This window comes from Enhydra lutris, unplaced genomic scaffold (assembly GCF_002288905.1).
Source record: "Enhydra lutris kenyoni isolate GAN:26980312 unplaced genomic scaffold, ASM228890v2 scaffoldscaffold7, whole genome shotgun sequence".
Taxonomy (NCBI): Eukaryota; Metazoa; Chordata; class Mammalia; order Carnivora; family Mustelidae; genus Enhydra; species Enhydra lutris.
The window spans coordinates 36,721,364-36,746,053 of NW_019154091.1; the positions used below are offsets into that span (position 1 = coordinate 36,721,364).

A 24,690-nucleotide genomic window follows, 5' to 3' on the forward strand; every position below is an offset into this window, starting at 1 on the left:
TGAGAAGAAATCTGAGCCTTGAAGATTTAGGAGATACATTACTACTTAAGGTTTCAGAAGGAAGATTAGAAGAGTGAATGATTCTGCCCCCCACCCCCCACCAGGGAGTTCCTTACTAATAAAAGCACGTTTATGAGGATAGGAGAAATATCTGTTACTCCAGAGCAATTAAAATCAGTGAAAATTCTAAGCTTCATGGTGGAAGTCTTTAGTCTTTCTCATCTCTTCAAGGTTTACGTATCAGAACATGGTTTTCCTAAAAAAATATGTATACTGTCTTTTTCAATACCACATTAAATATTCTTGATTTTTACCTTTGTAATATTGTGATTTAACCCCATTTTTTTCTAGACTCTGTGCCTACTGCACAATGTCCCAGTCGTTCTTAAATGTCAATAAAGGTGTTCTTATTAATAATAGTATTTAACAGGTGCTTTTCACTGAGCAATACTATGATTATTTCTGAATGAGTTAGTAACTTACGCATTTAAAGATACTAACTAAATATGTGGTACACATTTGCCACTATGCTAGATATTCAGGATGCAGAGTATGTTCTCTATGGACTAATCTTTGCTGGACTATGACCAAGGCACTTGAGCTCCCTGAACTTTATAACTCCTCAGTCTGTAGAACAGATTAATGCATACATACACCCTACGTTCCTCCCAAATTCAAGTTCTTAGAATTCAGATCCTAACCTGACAGATATACTCTAAATAAAGAACTTCCACTTCTAAAATACATCTCCCTTCTTTTCAGGGGCTGTTCTGTGTGGAGGGTAGGGGTGAGGAGGGGGAAAAATCTCTATTTAATGTAGCTCAAATGTAGCTTTTCCTGCTCTTTCTCCGACTATCACTCTTCGGTTTTGTATTGCTCTATTAATATTTTTCCTTTTTTAAAAAATTTATTTATCTATCTTAGAAAGACAGAGAGTGGGGGGAGGAGCGGGGGAGAGAATCCCAAGCAGACATCCCACCCCCAACATACAGCAGCTGAGCAGGGAGCCAGATACTGGGCTTGATCTCATGATCCTGACTGTGCCACCCAGGTGCGCCAGTATTCTTCTTTTAACTTCTAAAGACTTTTTTCAACCCACAAAAATAGGAAGGAAAAAGAAAGGGAACAATATTTTGGTGAGAACTAACTCAGTTGTGGTTTTCTGGGAGTTAGTAGTGAGAAGTGTTTTCGATTACAACACTGTTCTCACAGGCACATGCTGATTAACAACTTTATGTATGCAGAAATGGTGATACTTTTATTTGTATTTTTTCCACAGAGCCTTCTTAAGTCGGGAGGTCACTGCTATTTTCCATAAAAAAAAATTAAAAAAAAAAAAAGAATGTTTATATTTAAAACCCACATTTTTCTTTCAGGACCATTTCTTCAACCTGGTGTTTACTGGAGGAAGTTAAGAAAAGATGTGTGTGGAGGTGTGAATAAAGCAATTCTGAAATTCTCAGTGGATCAGTTCTGTTTTCTGACACTATATTTTTGCTTGGTTTTTACAAAGGTAGATCATTGAACTTAGTCACCACATGCATAGATCATGCCACAGGAGCAGCTTCTGTGAAGTTCGGTGAGACATGCACCACACCCAGTGACCAACAGTGCTGTATTTTTTCAGTATGCCTGAAGAAGTGACTTATGCTACTCTCAAATTTCCAAATGCTTCCCAGGTGAAGACATCCCAGGAGAGCTACAGTCTCAAGAGAGCAGGTAAGAGCCTCCATGTAGGATCAGACATACCAGAAAAGAGAGCTATTTAACTACACTGGTGAGTTCTCCTCGCCCTCAACTCAAGGCTGATGATTTTGATGACAGAGTGCCAGTCCATAGGGAAGTTGCTATGCCAGAGCTTAGTGTTGTCTGTCTTATTTAGCTTGTAAAATCATAGTTTGTGGAAAACAAAACAAAACAAACATGGTGGTTTAAACCTCTGGAAATCCAGATCTCTGGTGTCACGAAAATAACATTTCTTATGTTTTTTAGACATTTCGGATGATCTCACATACAAGCTATTATGGGAAGTAAAAACAGTAATGGTATGAACATAAATATCTAGGATTTTTATTTAACTGCTGAAAGATATAATATAGACATATGCTATGAGATTTAAAGGAACCTGGGATCCTAGTCAGTCATGGTGTGCTAAACATTTGCTTCTTTCTGTGAAGGAGCAAGACTGAAGGTGTCTTATCTCTATATAATATCATTCCAGGCCATATAATTCCAGTCTGTTTTATCCAGGAATTCAATTCCTAGAAAGTTAGAAGTAACAGTGAAACAGTAAGAAGATGATTTGGGGGAACATCAAAATTGTATTTATTGAAATTTTTGTATTGCTATAGGATACATGGTTTCTTGTGCCATCCCTGGGATTATGTTTTGTTATTTATATTTTATTATTTATATTATTTTTATTCCTTTGTATTTGTTTTCAGTCTTTTTGATCTTACTATAAAATTATATCATCTATCTATATATATGTACGTATGTGTACATATATATGTACACACATATGTATGTATGTGTATGTATGGAATACATACAATACATATGGAATGTACACATACATATGGAATTTTTTTTAAAGATTTTATTTATGTATTTGACAGACAGAGATCACAAGTAGGCAGAGAGGCAGGCAGAGAGAGAGGCGGAAGCGGGCTCCCCACTGAGCAGAGAGCCTGATGTGGGGCTCGATCCCAGGACCCTGAGATCATGACCTGAGCTGAAGGCAGAGGCTTACCCCACTGAGCCACCCAGGTGCCCCAACATATGGAATTTTTACTTTATAAATTTACCCCAAAGTATTTTATATTCAAATGAGGAAGAAAAATCACTTCTAGTAACATGTCTCTGGTTACATAATTTGAGGCATCAGGTTAGTGGATAATGTTTTAGGGACCAGTTCCCCTAAATAGGGTCCTCTTCTTTGTGTCTACAATATTGACAAAGGCATTGTATGTACTGGGGAGAAGTATTACATACTTGCCATCCATGGGCAACTGACTTAGAGTGCTTATAAACTGGGAGATCCAATTTACATTCTGTTATATATTCTCCAATACATGTTTCCTTATAAGACAATTTAATCTTTTTTATACAGCAGGGTAGGTTGTTTGAATTTTATTTTAGTAAAAGATCACTCAGTGTTTGTCAATTAATTAATTAATTAATTAACTTATGAGAGAGGGAGGGAGAGAGAGAAAGCATGTGAGCATGGAGGTGGAGGGGAAAAGGAGAGAGAGAATCTTAAGTAAACTCTGTGCCCAGCAAAGAGCCCCACAGGGTGACTGATCTCACCATCCTGAGATCATGACCTCAGTTGAAATCAAGAGTCCAACACTTAACCAACTAACCCACCCACGTGCCCCAGGGTTTGTCTATTTAAAATATCTACCATCAGAATCAGCATCAGACCAGGAACACTGGTATTATCTAGATAGAAAGTAAAGAATAGAGAAAACTGACCTTTTTTTAAAGACACTTTTTTTTTTAAGACAATCATGAAGTTCCTGAAATGGAAGTGGATGGTGAAACTGAAAATAGAGCAGGGGGAGTTGAGAGCATACCTGAGATGGCAGAGAGCAGAGCTGTGGCAGGTAAGCCCTATGTGAATAAATGTAGCCACTGGAGAAAGTTAAGAAGAGCATTTGGGAGACACCAGAACATAACAATTAGAGATTATTTTTAAAGATGGAGATGGAAAACTTTTGAGAAGGGAAATAAGGAGGATAAACAAAAGGTGATGAAAAGTCATATCCTTTACTTATGGGAAAACACCTTCTTTTTATTTTCTTCATCCATCCCCAGTGTTTTTGTCTTTTTCTAGATTTTTCCTATTTTACAATATTATTTCCTTCCACTTTCCTTTTCTTTATTAAATATTTATCTATTTTGGAAAGAGAGAGAGAGAGAGAAATGTGGGGCAGAGGGAGAGGGAGAGAGAAACATCAGCAGACTCCATGCTGAAAATGGAGCCCAGTACGGGCCTTTATTTCAGGCCCCTCAGATTACTACCTGAGGCAAAATGAAGAGTAGGTTGCTTAATCGTCTGTATCACGTAGGGGCTCCGTATTTCCTCCCATTTTTCATCATTTCATCCCTCTGTTAAATTTCATGGATGGTTTTCTTTTCTTTTCTTTTTTTTTTTAATATTCTTTATTTGTCAGAGAGAGAGAGAGAGAGATTATGAGCAGGGAGAAAAGGTAGAGGGAGAAACAGCTCCCCAGTGAGCAGGGACCTTCCCTCCTTACAACCCTGCAATGTGGGACTCAATCCCAGGACGCTGGGATTATGACCTGAGCCAAAGGCGGACGCTTAACCAACTAAGCCACCCAGTTACCCTCATGGATGATTTTTTAAAAGTATATTTTAATTTACGTAGTACAAACATGTTCCTTGTATCATTTCATTTTCAATGAACTCTTTTTTTTTCCCTCGAGTCTTCTAATATAACATTCCAGTTTCAGACATAGATACAAAATTGTATCTTACTTTTGAAAAATTTCATTTCAAGTCAACTTTATTGAAGTACAATTTAAATACAAAAGAATACACCCTTAACCTTAAGTGTATAGTTTATTGTACTTAACAAATATAAACCTCTGTAACCAAAATCAAGATACACAATATTTTTGTCACCCCAAAAAGTATTTTGTGTCTTTTAATCAAAAGGACAGTACCTGCTTTCTCTAACCACCTCTCTCTTTCAACCTTCACTCCCTGTTTTTGCATAATGTTTTATCCTTTGGAAAGAATAAGGCTATGATGTAGCAAATATTATCATGTTTCCTGTGTGTCTGTTGTTACAAATGTATTTGGGGATATTGGATGCATTCATTTTCTATAATAAAATTTCTTTTTTTTTTTTAAAGATTTTATTTATTGGGCGCCTGGGTGGCTCAGTGGGTTAAGCCGCTGCCTTCGGCTCAGGTCATGATCCCAGGTCCTGGGTTCAAGCCCCACATCGGGCTTTCTGCTCAGCAGGGAGCCTGCTTCCTCCTCTCTCTCTGCCTGCCTCTCTGCCTACTTGTTATTTCTCTTTGTCAAATAAATAAATAAAATCTTTAAAAAAAAAATAAAAAAAAAAAAAGATTTTATTTATTTATTTGACAGACAGAGATCACAAGTAGGCAGAGAGGCAGGCAGAGAGAGAGGAGGAAGCAGGCTCCCCGCTGAGCAGAGAGCCCGATGCGGGGCTCGATCCCAGTACCCTGAGATCATGACCTGAGCCGAAGGCAGCGGCTTTAACCCACTGAGCCACCCAGGCGCCCCTATAATAAAATTTCTTAATCAGTGTTCCCAAAAAGTAAAAACAAAATACAAAAAAATTTCCCCTCTAAGTTATCCGCACCACCAATTTTAGACTGAGATAATCACTGATCTACTTTCTGTCACCCTACATTATTCTGTCTGCTCTCAGATCTTATATAAATGGATTCAAATAACATGCAGTCTTCTATGACTGGCTTCTTTCATTAAGCATAATGTTATTAAGATTAATTCATATTGTATGTTTTCAATAGTTAATTCCTTTTCATTGCTGAATAGTATTCCATAGTATGAATACACAAAATGTTTACCCATTCATTTGTAGATGGACATTTCAGTGGCTTCCAGATTGGGACTAGTGTAAATAGTCAATGGTGCCTGGATGGCTCAGTTTGTTGAATGTCCAACTCCTTATCTGAGCTCAGGTTTTGGTTTCAGGGTTGTGTGGAACCTACTTTAAAATAAAAAAAATCTTGTTTTTTTTTTTGTTTTAAAGATTTTATTTATTTATTTGACATAGAGAGAGAGATTGCAAGGAGGTAGAGACAGGCAGAGAGAGAGGGGGGAAGCAGGTTCCCTGCTAGGCAGAAAGCCCAATTTGGGTCTTGATCGTAGGACCCTGAGATCATAACCTAAGCCAAAGGCAGAAGCTTAACCCATTGAGCCACCCAGGCGTCCCTAAAATTTAAAAAAAAAAAAAAAATCTTATCAGGTAAATACATAGGAGTAGAATTCTGGGTTAGATGGGTATATTTACTTTACAAGAAACTGTGAAAATTATTTTCCATTTTTACATTTCCAGTAGAAATGTAAAAGATCTTAGTTTATTTACAGAACTTTTTAAGTGTTCTCACTGTGTTATCTCTGCTTTCATTTTGTCTTTTTTTTTTTTTTCTCGGTTTTTTTTTTTTTTCCCTCAGTCTTTCATGTTGGCAGCTTTCTTCGAATATCTGGTGATATTTGGTTGCCTGTAATCATTTAAGAGTGAGATGCCAAAGGCACCTGGGTGGCTTAGTCGGTTAAACATCTGCCTTCGGCTCAGGTTATGATCTCAGGGTCCAGGGATCGAGCCCCATATTGGGGTCCCTGTTCAGCAGGGAGTCTGTTTTTCCCTCTTCCACTCCCCTACTTGTGCTCTCTCTCTCTCTCTCTGTCAAATAAATAAATAAAATATTTTTTTTAAAAAGAGTGTGATGCCAAATTAATTGAGAGGGATCTCATTTTTATATGAGGGTATATGTGTAGCCTTCATGTACTTGGGTGATTCTCTGAGAAACCCAATTGTCAATATTTGTATGTGTTTGTTTGTTTGAATTTCCCCTCTTAGGTCAGTTAGTTGCTCTGGAGAGGATTCCTCCAATACTCTGTCCCAGACAGTTTTCTCTCAGAATGACTATGAGAGGGTATTAAGGGAAGCCTCAGTTTCCACCTGTTGTGGGAAAAAAGAAAAAAAAGAAAAAAGAAAGAAATTTCTTCTCTACTGTGAGTTTTTTCCCTGCGATTTCTCCTTTACTATTCACACAGAACAGTTCAATTTTGATACTTCTGTCATCAAATGCATGGACATTTTTCCCACATCAAGCACTTCTCTGTGACAGCAGCTGCCATGTCCTACAATTCAGCTCAGTTCTATTACTATCTACCTGGAGATAGTGTCAAGATCTACAGGGTAAAGTCTCAGTCTCAAAAGACTGCTCCCACCCTACTTATTTTTTTTAAATAATTTATTTTATTTATTTGACAGACAGAGATCACAAGTAAACAGAGAGGCAGGCTGGGGGAGGGGGTAGCAGGCTCCCCGCTGAGCAGAGAGCCTGCCAGGGGGCTCAATCCTAGGACCCCTGGATTATGGACCCGAGCCAAAGGAGGCCTCAACCTACTGAGCCACCCAGGTGCCCCACCCCCTATTTAAAATGACAATTGCAAGAAGTATGTCCCCAGATTACCCACAACTTCATTCAGATTTGGCTATAAAACAGAGTTTCCCATAATCCCTTCTTGAGGTACACTTAATTTGCCCCAGCAGGTCATAAAACTCAGAGAACCATTTAACACTTACCACTTTATTAAAGAATATGATAAAGGATAGAGATAAGCAGCCAGATAAAGGATACATAAAGTGAGATTTGGGAGGGTCCTAAGCAGGGGTGGGTCACCCTCCTGATATTATGTTCACAGCCTGGAAGCTCTCTGAACCTCATACTTTTGGGATTTTTATGGCGGTTTCCTTACATAGGCAAGATTGATGGAGTTAACGATTCCATTTTCAGACTTTTTCCCTGCTCAAGAGAAGTGGGGGTGGTGGGGGTGTGAAAATTCCAAGCTTCTTGTCATGGCTTGGTCTTTCTCGTGACCACCTCTCACCCAGGAGCCCATCCACATGCCCACTCAGACTCACTTCATTAGAACAAAAGATGCTCCTGGGGCACCTGGGTGGCTCAGTTGGTGCAGTGTCAGACTCTTGGTTTCAGCTCAGGTCATGATTTCAGGGTCCTAGAATCAAGCCCCTTCCCAGGATCCTCCCTCAGTGGGGAGTCTGCTTAAAGATTCTCTCTCTCTACCCCTCCCACCACTCGTGTGTGCATTCCCTTTCTCTCTCTCATAAATAAATAAATCTTAAAAAAAATAATAAGAGGAAAGATGCTCCTTATCACTTAGGATTGTATAAGGGTTTAGGATCCTTGTGTGAGGAGCAGGGTCAAGAATCAAATATTAGAAGAAGAGATGCTCCTAGTGTTCTTAACACTTAAGAAAATATCAAGGTTTTAAAAGCTCTGTGACAGGAAGCAGAGCAGATAGATAGTCATATAGATACAGATACAGTATAGATATATATCCTATTGTCTCACAGAGGGTAACTCATTGTATGAAATCGGGGAGAAAATATGGGGTTAAGAGTCTATCTGAATCATATGTAAATTTTCAGATACTTTCTCAGTTTTCAGGCTTCCCCACACCTCCACTTGAGATGATAAAGTAGGAGGTTATCACCAACTTACAGAACTTTTGAGTTTTTTTTTAAATTTTCATTTATTTATTTGAGAGACAGAATATTTGTGTTGGTTAACTGAGCATAATAAAAAACAAATGAAATGAGTGAAACATTAAAAAAAGGATTTTATTTATTTATTCAAGAGACAGAGTGAGCAAGTGCAAGAGAGAGAGTGTGCAAGGAGGGGAAGAGGGAGAGGGAGAAACAGACTCAACACTGAGCAAGAGCCCAATGCAGGACTTGATCCCAGGACCCTGAGATCATGACCTGAGCTGAAGGTAAATGCTTAACTAACTGAGCCACCAAAATGCAACTTTTGGGATCTTTAAATGAGAATTTTGACTTTGGTTCACTTTTCCAAGGCCCACAAAGTTACTAGCAACTTTTGTTCACTACCTTCCAAATGCCATTTATGTAGTTTCCTTTCTCATTATTTTGAATCTATGCATTTTTTATTCCCTATTTTTATCTTATCAGAATTTTTAGGGAGAAAGAAGGTAAAGGAATGAGCTATATCTCTAAGATTAATTCCAGACTGATTTTTTTTTTAAGATTTTGTTTATTTATTTGACAGAGAGAGATCACAAGCAGGCAGAGAGGCAGGCAGAGAGAGAGAGGAGGAAGCAGGCTCCCCACTGAGCAGAGAGCCTGATGCGGGGCTCGATCCCAGTACCCTGGGATCATGACCTGAGCTGAAGGCAGAGGCTTTAACCCACTGAGCCACCCAGGTGCCCCTCCAGACTGATTTTTAATCAACATTTCAGTCAGCCCAAATGCAATTTTATTCTGCCCTTCCTTCCCATTTCCTACCAGTAAGTGCCTCTCCTAAAAGAAACTAGAAGAAATAGGAAAGACATAGGAAGTATGTCTATAACAAAACTCTTATGGGGTTCCAATGAAGGGAAGAGGTGATGACTCGTTTGCCTCTGTGTTACTTAAGAACATGGAGATTCACAGGGAAAAAAAGAATAAGAAGAGCTTAGGAGAAGATTTAAGCCTCTTTCATCCTTGGAAAGGTCCTAATCTCTTGAGATTATTGAACTCCATAGCAGAAATATTATACCAACCTTCTTGTGTGGTCCTACAAGGACTTGCTTGCTTATCTTTCTGGTCTCAGACCATTCATTTGCAAACTGAACAGACAGGCAAAAAAGGTCTTCTGTAATTCTAAATCAGAGAAAGTACTAGACTTTGTATCCAAGAAGACACTGGACCAAGTTTGTCCCTTTTTATGGAACATAGAATTAATTAACAGCTTGTCACCTGGCATGCCATTGACATATAGTGGAAGAAACAACTGTGCTTTCCATTACACATAGGTGTGATGCTTCTCAAAGTATCCCAAATCTTGATCTCAAACTCCAGAGTAAATAAAACTAAGGGAAAACAAAGATAGCTATTGATTTTAGGGGATCCAGAGGCCAAAGGAGAAAATACACAAAAGTCCAAAATAGGTAACTGTCAGTAAAATTGAATGCCTGAAAGGGACAGATAACCAAGTTAAACAACCAGCATAATAAGATTTTTTTAAGACATTAAATTATGGAATCAAAAAATTTTTAATTGAAACATGACTTTGACAGCAATAACTTCAGCAGATGAGTTAAAAGAAAGAACAAAGATCATTAAGACCCGGCAGAATATTCTGGAAGATCAGACAGAAGAAATTATTCAAAGTTATAAAGGTAATAAAAATCATAATAGGTTTGGATAACATATCCAAGTAATCTAATATGTAAAAAAGATTTCATAAAGAGGAAAAAGGACAAATATAAAAAAGGAAATAAATAAAGAATAATTAGATATCCTCTAGTACTGGATATATATGGAGGGGGAAAAAACTGCCATTCTCCCATCTTTAATTCAGAAAAGATATAAATCATCTATCCCAACAAAATAAAAATTTACCATGTACTCCATCTAAGAAAAATACTCAAGAAAATTTCCAGACATACAAGGAATTAATCAGACCTCAACGTAAGGGAAAATTTAGAGGTGAGTCAAAAAGTAATAGCTGATGATGGAATAAATATAATGGTAATTGTGATAATGAAAGTGCTAAATCATTTTTGCTATAAAATAGATACACTGCAAGAGAAAGTCAATAGTAGTCTAGGACAAATTTTACTAAACTGTCACAGTAAAACCCAGCATTAGGAGAGAGGAGGAAAGGGAATAAAAGTACTATAAAAGTTTAGGTTGGAGAGTCTAAATTTAGCTATTCCAAAATTACAGATATTAAGAATATAATGCAAAGGAAAACATGTCCCTTTGGAAACAGCTAAAACTTTCATCCCAGGGGCGCCTGGGTGAATCAGTGGGTTAAAGCCTCTGCCTTCAGCTCAGGTCATGATCCCAGGGTCCTGGGATCGAGCCCCGCATCAGGCTCTCTGCTCAGGGGGAGCCTGCTTCCTCCTCTTTCTGTCTCTGCCTGTCTCTCTGCCTACTTGTCTGTCAAATAAGTAAATAAAATCTTAAAAAAAAAAACCTTTCATCCCAATTTTTCATAATCAAAGGAGAAAGAATATAATAACCCATCTTAATGTAAAAATAATAAAATCACAAAAGAATTTAAGAAAATTGATAAATTTAAGAGCTTAAATCAATAAATAGGAAGGTTTTGAAGAGAAAAGTTAATTTGAGACTGGTTTTATTTTTAAAAAACCTAATAGCCAAATTAAGGAAAAATGGAGAAAGCAAAGGTATCAGATATCAAGTTAGGGACACATGGTTGGCTCGGTTGGTTAAGCATCTGACTCTTGGTTTCAGCTCAGATTGTGATCTCAGGGTCCTAGGTTCAAGTCTCATGTTGGGCTCCTCACTCAGTGGGGAGTCTGCTTGTGATTCTTTCTCTCTCTGTCTCCCTTTCCCCATGTTCTCTCTCTACTCTAAAATAATAAATAAATCTTTTTTAAAAAAGGAATATGTTTAAATAAGTAACTAAAATGGGAGAGAATAGGGGAGGAGAATAGGGGTGGCTCAGGTTAAGGCCTCTGTCTTTGGCTCAGGTCATGATCCCAGGACCCTGGGATCTAGCCCCACATCAGGCCCTTTGCTCAGCAGGGAGCCTCATCCCACCCATCCCCTGCCGCCTGCAACTCTGTTTACTTGTGATGTCTGTCAAATAAATAAATAAAATCTTAAAAAAAAAAATGGAGCACACCCCAGAAATCTCATATCCACTTCCACTCATTTAATAAATAAATAAATAAATAAATAAATAAATAAAATGGGAGAGAATAAATATGTGTAAAGCTCCAACCTCTGTAACTTCATGGCAATAAATTTGATAGTCTAAAGGAAGTAGATGATTTCCTAATAATATATTAAAGAGAAAACCTGAAAGGACAATCATCAGAATGGATTGTAAATTATATTAAATTATAGATCTCAATATTAGCATAGAAAAATTAGGAAAGAACAACCATCAGGTGGCCAACACTGATTTCCTGGAGATGGGAAGGATGAGGAAACAGCAAGATGCGGAAGGTGGGAGGGGAAAAAACAACGCTAAAAGATGAACAAGAGAGTGTCAATGAAAGTATCCAAAATATGTCCTATGATCACATTTACTTAGAATTATGTGTTTTCAGTGTTAATTGTGAATGTAAAGATGTATTTAATGAGGACTTTGCTTGATTTTGCAAGCAATTATTTTTATTAAAAACATTCCAATAGTCCTATACATAAGGGGCAGGTGTGTTGGACAGAGTTATGGAAAAAGGAAACAACATAAAACGTGTTGCTTCATGTCATTTTTCTAAATTGGTGCTTCTTCACAGGACGTAGCACTCAGTCAAAAGTGTGGTGCACTGTTGCTTTCATTTCGTTGACTGTGAACCTGGTGGTGCTGGCTGGACTGGGGACACTGGGCCTGAGGTGTAAGTTTCCACTTTTCTCTGAGCCTGTGGATTGGTTTTATCAGGCACATTGCAAATAAGTCCAAGTCCCAAGACATATCCATATAATATTTCCAGATTAATAGAGGAGAAAATATGTGTCATTACTTAGGACCATATCATATTCATCATTGTCTTAAGGATATTTTAATGACAAATTCCTTCAGTGACAACTAAGGCTAAAGATTGTAATGTAAACCCATTTTTCTAGAAATTATGAAATCAATACAACAAAAATACAATTAATTATAGACTGAGAGTTTGCATGATGATTTCATATGTCTAAAGCAAATTCTCCATTCTTCATGCATTTTCTTCTTGTCTAATTCATTCTAATTGCAAACATACTTCAAAATGGCATTATCATACTTGATGTTTTCTCTAATTCCTCCATTAATAGCTAGTTATTTTGTCCTAGGAATCACACCAATTTCAGGTGAGTATGAGCTGGTTTCATGGTGCTATCTTTTGAAAGATAATTTCTCCCAGATGATTATTTTTTTCCTAAAACTTCTATAACTGTTCTTGACAATAGCACAATAATTGGTGGGCAGGGTTTTTTCCTCCAATATAACACAGGCTTCATAAGAGCACAGACTATGGCTTATTCATCCTTGGTATTCTTTGACTGAATGAATGTATTAAATGAATAAATGAGTGAATTCAGGAACAAATAGGTGAATAAAAAGAAATGAGTAGGCTTTTGAATATCAAAGCTTTTGAATATCAAAGCTTTTTGAATATCAAAGTCTTTAAATATCCCAATCCACCCTTATTAGCAGTTTGTTCCACAAATAAGAAAAAAGGGAATCACAAGTGCTTAAAAATATATTTTCTCAATAAAGATATAATGCATATAAATTGCCAAAACTTCAAAATACAGAGAAAGAGAAGAAACTAAAAGCAATTGGTATCTGTCAACAGGAGTTAAAGGCTATTAAAATATAAAAACAGCATTAATATCTCTGGAGTCATAGAGTAGATATCATTTATATCAATATTTTATTTAATAATTTAAATACTCTTATAACATTATATTACTTATCATTTTTGAGTACTAATGTTTCCCCAAGCTCTTCACATATAAATTATGGTTATATCTGTCCAAGAAACTCAAATTGCAACACATAGGGTCATGATCTCATTCAGTCTTTACCCAAATCATGTCCTATAATCATGTTTACACTCAATTTCCAGGTCAGAGAACCCAGAATACTTCTCCAATTCCGTATGGTCTGTAAGTGATCAGGGGGAGTATTTGATTATACATCTATCATTTCATTTTATACTTTACGGTTTTTATTTTATTTTTTAATTAATTATTTTTATTAACATATAATGTATTATTTGTCCCAGGGGTACAGGTCCATGAATCATCAGGCTTACACATTTCCTCCCCAATGTCCATAACCCAACCACACTTTCCCTTCCTCCACACCCCCCAGCAACCCTCAGTTTGTTTTATGAGATTAAGAGCTTCTTATGGTTTGTCTCCCTCTCAATCCCATCTTGTCTCATTTTTTCCTTCCCTACCCTCCAAGCCCCCACCCTGCCTCTCAAATTCCTCATATCAGGGAGATCATATGACAATTGTCTTTCTCTGATTGACCCATTTCGCTCAGCATAATACCCTCTAGTTCCATCCACGTCATTACAAATGGCAAGATTTCATTTCTTTTGATGGCTGCATAGTATTCCATTTATACTTTATGGTTTTAATGGCCCTTTGCCTTGTCTTTATGTTTCTCTGCTTTGCTACATTGGTTGTGTCTTCTATTCTTCTACTGCATTTCCCAGGCCCTATAATGATTTTTTTTCTTTAAATATCAGTTACTTATTTGATAATTAAAAGACTCTTTTAAGAACTCCATATTTTGGGAGCATCTCTTCTCAACCCTGGATGCTAGTGGGTGATTCTCTTCCCCCTTCTCTTCCCTCCTACAACAGTGAGTACAAAGCCATTCTGAGGAAATAGAAGGAATATTATAATTGTTAACTTTTCTTGAGTACCCATCCTTTGTGATTTTATCTAATTTAATCCTCATAAAACTTAAATTAAAAATTAAATATTCTATTAAGTTGCAGGGTTCTCAGGTAAACTAACATCAGCCTATTTAAAAAAACCAAAATATGTTTTAACAATCCACAAAATAAAGCAGTTATGAAGTTTTCTGAGTCTCCTGATGCTCTTAGAGACATGATCCCCATGTTCTGTTTTTTTTTTTTGTTTGTTTGTTTTTTTTTTAAATCCTGAGGTTGCCATTTACCAATTGCACATCCTTAAATTATGGTTATATCTGTCCAAGAAACTCAAAAATTACAACACATAGGCTCACCAGTATGTTATAGTACCTCCTAACTTCACAGGTGTGAATTTTCTATAAGCTAACTACTGAACTGCATCATCTTTTATTTTGAGATCCCTGCTTCACATGGATGTTTCTTGTTCTTTTTTTTAATTTTTAAACATGTTGGGGCATTTTCTTCAACAAGGAACTAGTTCTCTATTGTGTAACATATCTTTTTATTTCAAATAAATTTCAATCTTAGAAGTACATACAGTTAGTATTTTTTACATATGTAAGTTTCATTTTAATATGAGTATTCCATTAAATTATTAAGTAATAATTGTGATAATATAATTTATTGGAAAACTTTGACTATTTTAAAGTCATTAATCTCCTGATATCAATTATAGATTATTGGAAACTCATTTTCAACAACAGAACAACAAATGATATTGAACAAAGCAAAATACAACAGTTGGAAGAAAATTTAATGCTATGCAAGAATATGTATAATAATATCTCAAATGAGCTTATCAGTTTTGAAAATATGACACAAAACACATTAAAAGAGCTGAAAAACTTTACCTCAGAATACTGTGAAGAGTTAATGAAGAAGGAAAAAGGTGAGAGAAATGGTCTCTTATTTCATCTAGTCTCATCCCTGACCAGGTTCTCCATTTTTTCCTAGACATTTTACTGGGTTTGAAATCTTGAAATATATCTGAAATAAAGAAAACATGGAAATACAGTAATAATTTACAAATTCTTGTATTAAAAAAGCACTTTTTTCTTTTTTGACTGAGTTTCTTTATGTTATGTTTTAATATTATTTTATCAAACTAATCTCTCTCTCTTTTTTCCTCTTTCCTCGGTTAGATTCAGTTTTTTTTTTTTCCAGTAGTCCAAAATTCATTGTTTACGCACCACACCCAGTGCTCCATGTAATACGTGCCCTCCATGATACCCATCACCAGGCTCACTCAACCCCCCACTCCCCTCCCCTCCAAAACCCTCAGTTTGTTTCTCAGTCCACAGTCTCTCATGGTTTGTCTCCCCCTCCGATTTCCCCCAACCCACTTCTCCTCTCCATCTCCAATGTCTTCCGTATTATTCCTTATTCTCCACAAGTAAGTGAAAGCATATGATAATTGACTCTCTCTGACTTATTTCACTCAGCATAATCTCTTCCAGTCCCCTTCCATGCTGATACAAAAGTTGGGTATTCATCCTTTCTGATGGAAGCATTATACTCCATTGTATGTATGGACCTTATCTTCTTTATCCATTCGACCACTGAAGGGCATCTTGGTTCTTTCCACAGTTTGACAACTGTGGCCATTGCTGCTGTGAACATTGGGGTGCATATGGCCCTTCTTTTCACTCCATCTGTATCTTTGGGGTAAATACCCAGTGGTGCAATTGCAGGGTCATAGCGTAGTTCTCTCTATTTTTAATTTCCTAAGGAATCTCCACACTGTTTTCCAAAGTGGCTACACCAACTTGCATTCCCACCAACAGTGTAAGAGTGTTTTCCTTTCTCCACATCCTCTCCAACACTTGTTGTTCATCATCATTAGCCATTAAGGAGATTCAAATCAAAACCACATTGAGATACCACCTTACATCAGTTTGTTTTTTAATTTCTTCTTTCTTTCCTCTTTTACACTCACATTTTACACTCTCATTTTAATGAAGTTCATCTATAATGGAGTTTTGCTAAGTATGTGGGAGATAAATGTTCTGTCTTCTTGCATGTCTGAAAAGGTCTTTATTTTGGCTAGGTATAAATTCAAAGGTTAAAAATTAATTTCTTAGCAACTATTGAGAGTTCTCTCACTGTTTCTAGCAAACAATGTTGTTAAGAAGTCTGTTTCCAGGGTGATTTCATCCCATAAAAATGATCTGACTTTAGCTTTTTTTTTTTTTTTTTTAAGATTTTTTTTTATTGGAGCGCCTGGATGGCTCAGTGGGTTAAAGCCTCTGTCTTCAGCTCAGGCCATGATCCTGGGTCATCGAGCCTCACATCGGGCTCTCTGCTGAGCAAAGAGCCTGCTTCCCCCTCTCTCTTTGCCTGCCCCTCTGCCTACTTGTGATCTCTGCCTGTCAAATAAATAAATAAAATCTTTTAAAAATATATGTTTTTTATTTGTTCGAGAGAGAGAGAAAAGAGAGAGCACAGAGGAGGTGGGGAGGGGCAGAGGGAGAGGGAAAAGTAGAATCCCCACTAAGCAGGAAGCCCAACAAGGGGCTCCATCCCAGGACCCTGGGATGATGACCTGAGCAGAAGGCAGACATTTAATGAACTGAGGCACCCAGGACACTGGACTTCAGCTTTTAAGATATTTTAGTCATTTGTGGGAGCTGAAATATTAGGATATTCTGGGTATAAGTGCTTTTTAATTGCTGTGCACTCTGTAGCCTTGCCAGTCTGAAAGTTTATGTCTTTCAAATTTAGGGAAAATACACTCTATTACTTCTGAGTTCTATTTCCTGTTCTTTCCATGACTTCCCTTCAAATGTTAAAATTTGCAGATTGTCTCTTTTCTTTGTATTTTCTTTTTTTTTAAAGATTCCTTTTAGAATTTTCCTACTGATTATTATTTCAACAATCATATTTTTAATCTGATAAAACCTTACATGATTCTTGAGAGTTTTTGTAGCATCCTGTTCTTACCTTATATATATAATATCTTTTAGAGTCCTATAAGTATAGTAATTAGAAGGGTATTTTAAAATATCACTCTCCTCTTTCCTAAATTCATTTTTGAGGATGAAGGGGGAGTTTTTTCCTTTCCTTTCTATCTCTTTCTTCTTATTCTTTTTAAAATATTTTTCTTAAAAATTCTCTTTCATGCAAGGGTGCTCTTATATACACTATGATCCTTACTAAAAGAATAGATGTTGTGGGTTGGTTCCATTGTTATTCAAAGAGATAGTTTTTTTCATTAGATTTCTTTGAAAGTGACAAATCTGTCTGGATAGTTTAAGGGTGGAAGACCAAGATGGAGTGTATGAACATGCAACTTTCCTTTTCAAATGAGACTGGATATAAATGATAATCACAACAATCACAGTGGAAACCTAGGCTTTGCCAGAGAGTTCATCCAATTTCTTCGGAGAAGAACCATGTCCTTTCCCCTCCCCAAAATCCTATAGCTTCTTAGTCATTTTTCTTCCCTCTTTTCTTCACTTTTTCCTTTCTTATCTTCTTTAATAAGAAAGAAAGAGTTAGGAGGAGAGAGAGAAAAGAAAGAAAGAAAGAAAAGTAGAAAGAAAGAAAGAAAGAAAGAAAGTCACTTCACACTATGTGTCAACACTTGGGAGACCTTCAAGAATATTAAGTCTTATGCATAACAATAATAACTATCCCTTGCCTTAAGTAACTCAAGGTATGATAGAAGAAGCAGACAAGTAAACAGAAAATTACAATTCAGTGTAATGAGTGCTCATAAACATAAATATGTAATTCAAGAAACAATAGTTGAAAGAAAGAGTTGAGATTGGGTAGGGGTATAATATTCAATGCTGGGACTGGAAGCATATTGTAATAAAATTGGTGAGGGGTAGCATGGGGTGTTCAGAAATTTCAAGGTATTCAAAATGAATGGCTGACAGACACCTGAACAAACTAGTAGACAAGATTGGAGTGTCACTAGTGTTCCCTAGATAATGGGGAGGGTTTGACTTTTTCCCTACAAAAAAAAATTAGACCACTTAAAGCCGAGTCTGATAGAAAAATCAAATCACTGGAAACAGGGTGGTGCTAATGTTTCCGTAAAAAAAATATATATATACATACAGACTAGAGATGGATTACAGTCTTGCTGTAGCAATCCAAACGTTGTAGTTTTCTTTGAGTGCTTTTAGTAAGCCCTTCATCACTTCTCTTCCTCTCTATGATTTCCCTTCTTTCTTCAGATTATTCTAGATCCAAATCCCATACCATTTCAGATCCCATTCTCTTCCTTCTCTCATAAGCAATCATCTCACTCAATATGTAACTTTGGTTAATCATTTCAATAGGCAATGCAAAGGGTTGTAAATTCTGATACATTTGCTAATTCATAGTATATCTGTACATACATATTATGCTTATGTGTGTATCAGAATCATATCTTTATAAACTTTCCTCATGTGTTTTTCAGATGTTCAATTCCAATCATGTTTGGAATCATGGATGTGGTATGGAAATGGAAGCCAAGATCATGCCCAGATGAATATGGACAGTAAGAAAAATTGCAATAATACCCAGGTCTGTGTTATGATCTACAGAAAGTTTTTGGTATTGTTAAGATATAGGTCAGGAGAATTTGGATAACAACCTTAGTCCTTGGCTATTCCTAATAAATGGTCTCCAAGCCCTTTACCTTTTGAGCAGTTATTGGGGAATTCCACTATCACAGGTTCAAATGCCAAGTATATACAATTATTACACTGATCAGTCCATGAGACCTGTCACAAAACATAAGTTATGGAACTTTATTTCCTCGGGATTTCTTATTCCCTGTGTGTTCTGGTTCTTGTAGAATCAGAAAGGAGAGAGCAACGATTTATTCCAGGTGTGAGGCATATTTTAATTGGCCATTGATACAAATTAAATCATGGGATTCTCTTCTCCCTTAGAGTTGTCCTGTGATGAAAAATTATACTCTCAGTCATAATGTATGTGGCACAATCCTGCATATGACTTCTTATCGTCACACATCACTACCCTAATTAATGTTATTAGTTAAAATACAAAGAAACAAATCAGGTAAACTTACTGCAATGCTCATGATTATTTTGTTGTTGTTTTTCTTAATATTTGAGTGTAGAAAAAAAAAACAAATTTCCAAATGTAGAATGCTAAAACCCTTACAATCCAGCACAGTATGCTTGTTTAATATATATATAGCATGCTCCAACCAACCAGATTTTATCATCAACATTTCTTGAATGTGGTTCATGTCTCTGTGATTTTTTTCCCTTTATAGTTTTGTTACCTGAGTTATTCTGTCCCTTTTGAACTCAACTAATCCAATTCACTTCTCAAGTTTCAGCCTCATTGCTTCTTTAAAATTTTGCTTCTAAACAAGCTCAATTAATATCTTTCTCTTTCATATTCCCCACAGCATTACATTTTTAGTTAACAGCTATGAGTGCATCTGTTCTGTTAGAGTTTTAACTCCCTGAAGGTAGAAAACATGTCTTGCCCATTATTGTATATCCACTTATGATACTGGAAACACCTTAAGTTTGGCTGAAGTACCAGTATTCTTCAATATCTTGATTTTTTAAAAATTGTTTTTCTTTTCTGTAGGCAAAGAGCATACTTAGAATGTCATAGAAGAGATTTTTCATTATTTTAGTGTATTATTTTGCTAATTTACATTTTTAAGAAAAGAGACATCTGAATCAAGAGAAACAGTTAACAGTTAAGGAATTAAGAAAAAATAAAGTTGTTTCATGCCACAACCTAATTGGAAGTGAAGTATGAAGGAAAAAGCAGACTATGAGAATTTTAAGTTTTTGTCTTGAAATTTTTCACAAGGAAAAACAATCAGTCATATATATGGTATTTTTGTGTTTGAGACTGATATTGAGTGTAAATTTTAACAGGTCAAATTTATGGTGCTTGTGAGAATGACATGGACATAAAATGCTTTTGGGGTTGCAGTTGAATGGGAGATGACTGTATTGAAGATTTTAAAAAATTGCCCACCCATACTTTTATTAAACAGTCATTATCAAATATTTACTAATGATTACTATGTACTAATACTATGTACAAGGTGAATTTAAGCCTGGTAAGTTTTGATCGATAAAAATAAAATCTATAGATTAGGTGATAAAATCCAAAATAAATTGGTAGATTAAGAAAAGAAGAAGCCAAAGGATAGAATCCTAAATATCCACACTATAAATGGGGCAGGAAATTAGGAGAGGTATCACAAGTGTTTAAGAATAAGTGATTAAAGAAGGAAGGGGAACGAAGAAGGTGTGATACCAGGGAGCTAATGGAGAGAAGTGTTTCAAGAATAATGTAATTTGAGGTGCCTGGACGGCTCAGTCGTTAAGCATCTGCCTTCAGCTCAGATCATGATCCCAGGGTCCTGGGACTGAGCCCCACATTGGGCTCCCTGCTTGGTAGGAAGCCTGCTCCTCCCTCTTCTACTCCCCCTACTTGTGTTCCCTCTCTTGCTGTGTCTTTCTCTGTTAAATAAATAAATAAAATATTAAAAAAAAAAAAGAATGATGTAATTAACAGTGAAAACACCTCCAAGAGGCTAAACAGTACATACAAGTAATGACAAATGCTATTCATTACATGTCTGCTCTAAGTCAGAAACCGAAAAAGATGCTTTATTTAGGCACAAAACAATCTGCAGTATCAGTTCCATTATATCTAAATTTCAGGTTAGGAAACTGAAGTTCATAGAGGATAAGTAAATTTCTTAAGGTCACATGAATAAGTAGCAGACCAAAGACTCAAAGCCTAGTTTGCCTATCTTCAAAGCCCAAGATACGTTTAAAAGTAAAGAGTCAGTTGACAACTAAAGAATGACCCTGTCAAGAGTATTACAAATGAAGTAATATGGGGTACATGCTGATAACATTATTATTTTAAAAAATATTTCTTAAGATTTTACTTAAGTCTACAGCATGGAGTATATACTGAGGATATAACAAAAATCTATAACCTTATAAATCTTAAAGAAGCTTATAATCTAAGGTGAATCAAGACAATAAATCAGTAATTAGCAAATTATTAAACTGCAATGATTCTGTTACATATACAAAAAAAAAAATGAAGACAGTGCTCAAAGGAGATAGTTAGAAATGGCTTGAAATCCAAAGGACAAAGAAACAATAAAATCAAGTTTAAACTCCAGATTTTCTCTTAAGCATCTTGAATGTTAATGGAAGATAAGCTATCTTTGATATCTTAAGAAAAAAATTTACAGAACCAGGAAGGGTTTTCAAGACATTATTACTCACTTCAGGGCAGTGCCCAAAGAAGAGGGAAAGATTTAAAGAGTAGATTAGAAATAGGTAAATTGGAAAAGAGTGGAGGGCCTCATTGGAAAGGCTAGTCCCAAATGAATGGGAGTCCATTCACAGTCAATGCAGAACCTCTGTCAGTACAGCCATGTGGTGTCTGGAGAAATGGGGATTTAGCTCATCTGATGGCTTCTCTTTTTGCCTATCATCTGCTCAGTGTTAGAGTGGGATGGTGTTAAGAGAAAGCTTGAGAAGAATAAAGATTTTAAAATTTTTGAGGGAAAGGGGACAAGGAAACAAGAAATGAAAGGATTATTGAATGGAATTTTGATGATACTAATCTGATTCTGTGGCACTTGAATTAGCTCTCAGTGGTACAAAGGAGCAGTAACTGATTTTTTTGTTGTTGTTTATAGGTGTTCTTTAGATGTTTTCCATTACCTATCCCCTGTGTGGATCTGGATTCTCCTTTCAAGAAGACAAATTGGGAAGAAGGAAGGGTTTTAAAATTTTGCATTGTGACCTGTGAGTTAACCTGCCACTTGCTTAATGTCAATAATAAAGGAAATCTAGTTTGTTAATTTTGAAGATGTCTCTCTGACAGCCACCCTCCATATGTGGTCAAAATGTATCAAGATAGGTAAAAAATTTCTGGGAACCTTTGCCTGAAGCTCAGGCAATACTTTTTTCAGCAAAAAAATCTGTTCTATATAGAAGGAGTTCATAGGATTGAGAACATGGAAGATAGAAATTCAGAAACTATTACGCTTCCCTGTCCTTTACACACTCCTATGCTTTCCTAAGCCCCTAAGGAATGGACAGAAGTTACAAAGACAAAGTAAAATCAAGGTCAAGGATAATATCTTGTGCAATATAAAATAGAATGGGAATCAGGGTAGCCATATGATTTATTGTCCAAACCTAAACACTTTGAGAATAAAAGGAATCAATATCAATAATTGCATTACAACACCAAGCATGAATCTGAAGTGCCCTGGGCATACCCAGATTTTTCAATGGCTTCTTGGGTGAAATTGTCAATGAAAGACCCAGAGGTAACTTTGGGCCATAGACAGTTGAATTCTATTAAATTCTTGCAGTAGTGTAAGAAATCACCATAGTTTTTTTTATCAGTTTGGTCTTGTTTAACTAAAATAATCTGACAAGAAAATAATAAACTTTGGCAATAATAGATTAGATTCATGAGGTAACTGTTTATTTTTCAAACTAAAGCACATAATTATTTTTTTTTTTTCTGGTCACAGGTTTGACACTTGCTGAAAACAGTGAAGTTAAAAACATGACAATGGGACACACACCAAATACAACTCAACTCCTGGAAACAAACACCTCCTTGTTACAAAAGTAACCAGAGGCCCAGAGATGGGGACAGGGTCATTCATGATGGACATCAAGGAGGGCTTGTGATGTGATGAGCACTGGGTATTTTACACAAGTGATGAATCATTGAATATTATATCAAAAACTAATGATGTACTATATGTTGGCTAATTGAATTTAAATAAAAAAACAGTGAAGTATATGACATTCAAAAGAAATGAAATGATTGGAAAATTTAATACCTTTAGTAGTTATCATATTTGTGAAAATAAAGTAGCTATATCAAATTTTCAATTGTAGCTAAATGCAAACATTCCTAGTTTACTGTATTAGTATGCAAGATAAAGGTGACCATGTAAGCTGAAACTTTGAAAAATCGATCTCAGAATCCAAGAGAAAATTTTTTGATTGTTTTGTGATTTTAAAAACTTTTTTTGTCAAAACATTAAAAATGTCTTACTATTGGTTATAAATGTGTAGAGAAGTGGAAAAAACTAAAATAATACTACTTAATATGTTGTAATTCTAAATATTAGAAACATTGAATATTAAAGTGGTTTCTCCCATTTATCAAGAGAAGCAAGAGGAATGGTATAACTCCTTTTTGTGATACAACTTACTCTACAGATTGAACATTTTATCCATTCCTTGGCAATTTGCCATATTCCTTTCTTTCTTTTTTTTTACATTTTTTAAAATTTTTTATAAACATATAATGTATTATTAGCCCCAGGTGTACAGGTCTGTGAGTCACCAGGTTTACATACTTCACAGCATTCACCATAGCACATATGTCATATTCCTTTCTAGGTTAGGATCAGCTTTTAACATTTTAGCTTTTGTGATGTCAAAGACATGAAAGATTTCCAACAGTTCCTTAAATGTGAAGTTTCCTGTAGGCAGCTTCACCTCCTCTAGCATATCTCCCTTCTTCATTTTTGCCAAGAAATTATCTTCAGCAAGCTCTTCCATTCTTCAGGAATTTCAGAGTCCTCCGAGACTCTGAAATGATGGCAGTATCAATATTCTCACGGTCAGCTATTTCTTCTTTCTTATTATTACCCATTATTTAAAAATTTTTTTTTGTTATTGAAGTATCATTGACAGTTGTCTTGTCCTTAACTCTGTTTTTCATTTAACTCACATTCTGCAAAGTCATTCACATGGTGTGGAAAAAGATCTTGTCTATTATAAAGATATTCTGTTACCTTCTGACAAGATGTTTGAATATTTTCAGCTGCATGCTTTTTATACTATTTCTTCTAAAACTCGGCTAAAGAAATTGCATGAGCTCCAGTTACAGGGTCAATAGTCTGCAAGGTTTTAAAAGCTTAAACAACTCTTTAGATTAATGAAGCTGTATTGCTGATAGAAAGCAAATTTTCATTTTTTCCCAAGATCTTATATAAATCAGGTTGATCTAGAGTATTATGTAACAGTAGAAGTGTTTTGAAAAAATAATCTTCCTAAAGTATCTCTACAACTGAGAAGCAAAGAGGGAAAACAACTGTATGCTTTTCTATCAATATGTAAATGAAATGAGATTCTCGGTGACCAATCATGGACAGACCTTGAAGGAAGTGACAAGAGTGGTCATTTATCATAATGAGCATCTATTACTTATGTAGCAGGGTGTTGTACTTTATGTAATTACTCACCATATATTGTAATAAATGAAAACTGAACTGTGTTGTTAGGGAACTAGTGTTATTTGAATGAACCATGACCACTGAAATCTGTATATGGGAACCATGTAAAGCAAGAACTATCTGTGTTTCTAATACAGTTTGTTACTGCATAATTTGAATACCTCCATTGACTCCTGTATATTATAGCAATTTTTAAATTCAATTAACATCTACCTTAATCTCACTATAATGTTTGTATGGAATACCAGATATAGAAGTAA

At 35.8% G+C, this 24,690-nt stretch overlaps 1 protein-coding gene across 1 annotated transcript; it reads left to right on the top strand.

Annotated features, from left to right (window-relative positions):
• Positions 1-1,512: 1,512 nt before the first annotated feature.
• On the top strand, positions 1,513-22,865 carry LOC111142347 (C-type lectin domain family 12 member B-like). The gene is made up of 7 exons (XM_022495375.1): positions 1,513-1,719; positions 3,507-3,608; positions 12,055-12,153; positions 14,870-15,082; positions 18,605-18,711; positions 21,857-21,965; positions 22,706-22,865. Exons 1-7 carry the CDS (start codon positions 1,629-1,631, stop codon positions 22,807-22,809), a joined length of 825 nt encoding a protein of 274 aa, XP_022351083.1. The 5' UTR covers positions 1,513-1,628; the 3' UTR covers positions 22,810-22,865.
• Positions 22,866-24,690: the final 1,825 nt, after the last annotated feature.